The sequence below is a fragment of the Chaetura pelagica genome, unplaced genomic scaffold, assembly GCF_000747805.2.
Source record: "Chaetura pelagica isolate M959 unplaced genomic scaffold, ChaPel_1.0 scaffold142, whole genome shotgun sequence".
Classification (NCBI taxonomy): Eukaryota; Metazoa; Chordata; class Aves; order Apodiformes; family Apodidae; genus Chaetura; species Chaetura pelagica.
In genome coordinates, this window is record NW_009952973.1 from 5,840,623 (window position 1) to 5,847,466 (window position 6,844).

General features: G+C 36.0%; 1 protein-coding gene across 1 annotated transcript in view; it reads right to left on the reverse strand.

Annotated features, from left to right (window-relative positions):
• NAF1 (nuclear assembly factor 1 ribonucleoprotein) overlaps positions 1-6,626 on the reverse strand; it is a 19,784-nt gene extending 13,158 nt beyond the window's left edge. Inside the window, exons 1-4 of the mRNA XM_009995994.1 lie at positions 6,491-6,626; positions 5,208-5,271; positions 4,659-4,797; positions 2,654-2,747 (exon numbers count right to left, since the gene is read on the reverse strand). Of these exons, the coding sequence (XP_009994296.1) occupies positions 2,654-2,747; positions 4,659-4,797; positions 5,208-5,271; positions 6,491-6,626 (433 nt within the window). The remainder of the gene's footprint in view (positions 1-2,653; positions 2,748-4,658; positions 4,798-5,207; positions 5,272-6,490) is intronic.
• Between the last annotated feature and the right edge of the window lie 218 nt (positions 6,627-6,844).

Sequence of the window (6,844 nt, forward strand, 5' to 3'; positions counted from 1 at the left end):
AGCAGGAATTGTGCTTAAAGCTGTCAATACAGAGGTCTAGCAGCATTACACTAAAAAAAATATGATTCTGAAGGTAATCTTTTCTATCTCTAAACTTTCATAACAGGTCTTAAAGTAATAAACATCTCATCTAGCTGTAACTCCAGCTTTGCTTCTCTTTCAATCTGCAAACACCTTGTGACATGCCAAGCAAGCTTGTGACAATGCTACAGGCTTAATAACAGTTTACTGTATTTCAAGAGTAGTAGTAAAATTAGTTGATTTTGTGCCTACCTCTAAAATACAGTAAAAGAACACAATGTGTTGCTTAGCCCTCATGAGAAATACAGCTTAGCCAAAAAAACCAAACAAACAAAACAACCAACAAACCAACACACATCAACAGTAAACTCAAAACAAAACAGAACAAAAAAATACAGTCTTCCAGAAGGCTAATGAAAATATTCTGAAAACATAAGTCATGCCTGTCCCATGAAACCCAGGAGAAACATTATCACTGACAATCTATTTGACTTATAGCTCCCCGAGCCAAAAATCCTCAGCTTCTACTCTACCATGGCCCAAACTGCAGTCCCAAGGCAGGTTTGTCATATATACCAAGGCTGTCTACTTTCCAGGCTACAACCCATACAGTGAATTTTTCTTTCCTCCAAGTACCTTGAAGCAAAACACAACAAAAGTTCTGTTAAATTGATACACTGACCAGAAGTTAAATTAACAGAAATTACTACCATCTTGCTTTCAGTTAGTGCAAAGCAAGTGTGAGGCTATGCTGTTCTAACTTTAAATTTACCCCATACTAAGAAATAGCCAACTACAAGGTATCACACACTGCAGACAAATGAACTTGGAAACTTGCTACAGAGAACAGCAGAGCTTTCCGACACATCTGAATGATGGAAAGAGTTCAGGATACTTATTGTTGTGCCAAAAAAATCTTCATGATTTCCAAGTAAAACCTCAAGTTCCCCTCATATTAGATAGACACCCCATATGCACAGTAACAATTTAGTTAAAAAATAAAAAAACAGCCCACAATAAGCTGGCAGAGTCCTTAATATGGCCACAAAGCAATCGAAATTGAGGCCACTCAAATACCTGTTTCCAACTGAAAAGAAAGGAAGACATGTAGAAAGAGAGCACAATAAAACAAGTAAAAGAAGAAAATTAGCAGATATCTTGGGATTTTATTCCATTCTTAAGGCTTTAATGATTATTAGTCTATTTTCTAACTTTCATCAACCAATCTTAAATTCAACACTTCAAATATTTCAGTCACATAAAGCAAAATATAGACTCAAAGCTTCATTTATCAGTACACTAACAGGGTTTGACAAGGTTATACAAACCAAGGAAAATTAGAAATTAAGGACAGTTTTCAGAACTGAAGTCTTTAAAAACAGCTTTATTCAAATATTCACATACTAGATAAAAAATAATTGCAAAATTATTAAACTGTTTCTCTTTACTTACATTGAAACTACCACTTCACCTGAAAACAGCCTTCTTGAATTCACCATTACAAACAATAGGCGAGAAAAGGCAAAGTAGAACAAAAGGACAATGACCAGACTTCTACCTCCCACACTCAAGCCAGCTTCCTGCACATGAATGAAATTACATCTAACTCCAAATCAACTCTACCGATAAAAATACTGCAAAGGACTTGCCCGTATTACCTGGAGCCTTTTAGTATAAAAGAAAACTTAGTAGCAGAGGTTATTTGCTTTATTTTACACCCCACACAACATAAATAGTTCAAGATTGAATTAATTTCTAATCTTCATATGTAAATAGCTTTGAAAGCAGCTCAAGCAGAATGGAACACCAGAAATAAGTCTAAATACAAACTATGGATAGTTTATTAATATCAGCTTCAGCAAAACTTTGATTTCACATACAAAAAACTGAGGTCTCAGGTAGATCTGAAGTGATCCCTAGATGTGCATCACCTGCAGTTAAGCTCACATCCACTTCACATCTCAATCCCATTAAGCTTATCCTTCAGTACCTATAAATACTGCTAGTCATGCTGTCCTGTGACTGCTGATGCTGGCAACTTGTCTTTGGTCAAGGTGCCAAAGGATGGATAAATTAAAAAACAAACAAAACTCTACTCAAACATACCTAATATACCAATTACCCAACAAGCACTGCTACACTGGCTAAAGATACAGTTCTTTTTCTTGTCCTCACAAATTAACCATCAAGCACTTGGGACTGCATTGTACTGCATCTGCGCTTTCAATCATATATACCTCCTGTATCTTCAGAGATAAAAAATATAGCACAGACAACTGGAAAATGTCTTAAAATACTGAAAGCCTTCAAATCTTACTGTTGCCCAAATTACCATAAAATCATAATACAGAGTGGAAAAAGGCTTTTTAATTAACAAATTAGAACATTAAAGTCACACAGTGACGCATGCATAATATTAATAGCATGTTAACTTTTAGAATATATAAACCAAATAAAAGGGAATTCAATGCAAATGTCATTTGATAGTCTGAGTTTTCATTCAGCAACCCACTAATCTCTGAAATAGAATGCTGCAGTACTTAGAGTTTCAGAGAACAGTTAAGTACATAATTAGTTCAGAGATACACCAAAGTTATCTTAACCAAAACCAAAACAACCAAGTCTTGCCTACCTAGCTGCTCAATGATGCTGGAAACTGTCCCAAAGAGCTTCAGCTCGACATCATCAGGCAGATTTACTGTTAAATCTTCAACAGGAGGCAGTTCCTGAAAATTTTGAGTCAATGTTCAGAATATAAACTCACCACACTGACATTCATACTTTTGTTGCTACATAAATGTTACAGTCAGGAAAATCTCCTAGCATTTTAGAGGATTTAATAAACAATCTAGTCTGATTTGTCTCTTCCAGAAAAATTCTAAATGAACTCATCTTGGGGGCATGTCACTTTCAAAGTCATTTTTCTATTGAGATGCTACTCTACATATTTCCATTGCAAATAAAGTAGAAGTAAACTTTATTCAACTGGAGAAAACCAACTATAGGAATTTAGTTCATTTTTTGAATGTTCAAGTTAGGAAAGTTCAACGCAGAACTTAATAATTAAATACACAGTTATTTAAAAAAAAAATCAAACAAAAATTGTAATATTTTTCAATACATGGCAGAAAATAACACATAGCAGGAAATAAAACAGTACTAAATACACCAGATATGTATAATATGATCTGACAAAATGGTGTTTCTCTATTTATCATAAAATCATAGAATGGTAAGGGTTAGAAGGGATCTTAAGATCATCAGGTTCCAACCTCCCTTCTACGAACAGCAACACCTCACACTAGAACAGGCTGCACAAAGTCTCATCCAACCTGGCCTTTAACACCTCCAGGGAGGAGGCACCAAAAACCTCCCTAGGCAACCTATTCCAGCACCTTACTACCCTCAAGGTGAATAAATTCTTCTGATGTCTAACCTAAATCTCCCCTCTTTCAGTTTAAAACCATTACCCCTTGTCCTGTCACTATCCCCTCTGGTGAAAAGCCCTTCCCCAGCTTTCCTGTAGCCCCTTCAGGTATTGGAAGGCCGCTACAAGGTCTCCCTGGAGCCTTCTCTTCTCCAGGCTGAGAATTTATGCTATGACTCAGACTATTATAGATGATGTAAAGGTCACAACAACCTATATAAAGAAAACTATTTTCAGCTAAAACTTGTATTTGGCATAAGAGGATAACTCTAGAGAACACTCCTAAAAAAAGCACCAAACTTCATATATACAAATGAGTAATGCACAAACAACAATCACATTCATTTTTTCTTCAAATGTAAGCATCAAAATCAGCTATCAAAGTCCTTTCAAAACCACTCTATGATTCTATGATTTGTTTCTCATTAGAGAAAGCATTATTTTATGAAGTGGGAGACCTACAGAATAACAGATACACATATACTTTTAATGTAAAGTGACACTACAAAGTTATATTATTCTTTTATTTGTAACCTTTTACAAATGATGCATAACTAATCATCCATTAGCATAATACTAGAACTCATTTCTTTAAACCTCGAAAAATGAGGAAAAATGGGAGTAATAATGGGTATGTTATTTGAGAAACAAAAAACCCCAGCATCTTGATGCAAATTAAGGTACTGATCTGCAATACATAAAACAGTGCTGTAACTAAAATTGCTGAATAGAACAAATACAACCCACTTCTACAATCACTCTAAATAATTTTCTTTAAGGCAGTACAAGTAATGCAATCTGAACCTCTGCAAGGCTTAATACAACATTCAAAATTTTTACCTCAAAGCTAAGCTTATTTGAAATATGTCTGCAAGACATAATAGAACTTCAAGATTCTCACATAGAGAGAAGGTGATAAAAGCCTGCAACACACAACTTAGAAAAATATACAAAAATATCCAGAAACTTATTTTCATTAATTACAACTGTGACTTTATACAAATATGATCCCAAAATGAGCTGTGAATCTCACATCAGAGGGGTCTTACAATACTGAAAAATTTGACAAGTTATTAACTGCTATATCTGAACTAGTGTAAAAATACACAATCAATCACCAGGTGTGGTGATGAGTTAATATGTTTTAAGTTAAAATATTTAGAACTGAGTTCCTATAAAAAGGTTTAAAGAGATAACACATTGCACTTACATCAATAGGCAACTCATCTTTTGTTTTAATACAGTAAGATCGATTATCCTTCTCATTTGGATGATCATCTTCATCAGATAATGTTGAAGGGGAAGACGAAGAGGAGGATGTAGTTGATGAACCATCCGAATCTGTATCACTGAATAAAACAAATATGAGAGTTAAAATACACACTTTTACATTACAGATAAAAGTGGTTAGATTATACATCACTCAAATACCTTTGTTTACCAGATATGTTTTTCTGAGCTGTACACATTTGTATACAAAAGAGTGGCAAACTTTCCTCAACATACAAAGCACTGGACAAGATTATAAAAAAAAATAAAATAAAATGCCAGAAGAGCAGCAGCTTTGGCAGCTCAGAGGAAATGCTAACATCTACAATGGCTCATTTGGGTCCCCAATGTTTCACTGCTGAATGACACATCTGGCATATCACCTCTAAGTTCACCTAGTACAGTTTCTCCTGTCTACCCCACACAAAAATCCAGGACCAGCGTAACTCCCTCTGTCAGACATTCACAAAAGCTACAGTTTGGGACCTACACTTCTTTGGTTTGGGAGTGAAATGAGACATTGGAGTCACAGGATGATCGCTTCAGTGTAATTCCTAGATAAATACAGCCAAATTAGGACCATAACATCTAAGCATACTTACACTCCCAATCAATGCATCTTGCACTATGAAGGTACAAAAACCTAATCTATTTTGTGCAGATAAAAGAAACCAAAAGAAACCAGTTTCATAATTCATGGCATGACTGAATTCCCCTAGTACATATTCACACGGATTACTAATTTAACTTTTCTCATTCACAAATGGACAAGAGATGTCCTTATTCACATTAACATGGTTCCTCTCAACAAAAACCTAAGTTCTTCAAGAGCTGGTGGAAGAAACAAACATAGAATAACTAATGCTAGTGACTGAAAAACACACATTACAAACCTTACACAAAAATACTCAGACATGAAAACATTTCTAAATTTGCATATATCCTTTCTTACCTGATCTAGCCATTAACAAAGCACCACTTAGGAAAAAAGTGATAAATAAAATACTAGAAATGCTCCCTTCCAGATTCTTTGGTATTACACTGCCTTCTTCACAAGCAAATGGAAGGCTTTCAATTATCTGCTTTCCAACAAATAGGAAAGACAATATATAAGAGCAACTCTCCAAGCCAACCTTTTGAAAAAGATATTAACTTCTTGGAACAAAATCAACATAGCAGAAAGACAAAATCAGTCAGACCAGGGATCAGTGGAGAGAGGGGGAAAATAAACAAGGGAAAAAAACGTTTGAGATATGCATAGTCTGTTAAGTAAATTAAAGCTGTGAAAATGTTGTCTTTAATACTCATCTGAACATGAGCATAACAGATTTTGGAAGGAAAAAAGACTACAAGCAAAGCTCCTGCCATAGGGGGGAACTTCACTCTCCATCTCTTCATATTCTAGAAAAAAATTTAACTGAGCAAATAAAGTATTTCCAAAGTCAAGCTTTAACCCATTAACTGTTACAGATGCTCAGTATCTTCTTTTTAAGAGGAGATCCTTAGACTTCATTTCAGCCTCCACTAGTCAGAAGGAGAACATATCCATCTTGCTGCCAGGGTTCAAAGAGTACAAAACTCTCTGAAACTGACATGGCGTGCAGGCTTCTATGACTGAAACCGAGTCCACATCTAACCAAAGTTACTTTTCACCAACTGTACTTGGGCATAAAAGCACAGATGCAAGTAGAAAAGAGAAGATCAGGGTGAGAATAACGTTTTCCACTGAGATGCCAACATCAGCACATGAGTGAAGATCTGTGGACTCTTTACCTTGAATCCCATATTCAGATTTTTCCAGCAATAACACTGTGGGTGTCTTGTCACAAATTACATGACCTTGTGACGACCACGTCAAACAAGACATAGAAATGGCCATGGTGCCACGGCCAACCCTGACGCTCTCCATGCTGCCACTACCAAACTCATCTTTTCATGAAAACCTATGCGCCTAAAGCCATTGTTTTGAAAGCTTATTCAACAATACAAATGAAATATAACTGGAAATGCCATCATTCACAGGAAAGAGAAAGCTATCGAAGCACTGGGGCAGGGAGAAGGGGGCGAACTCGCACACCTCGTCCGCAGAGCGCGGAGTCACCAGCGGCCTGCGCCGCCGAACACATG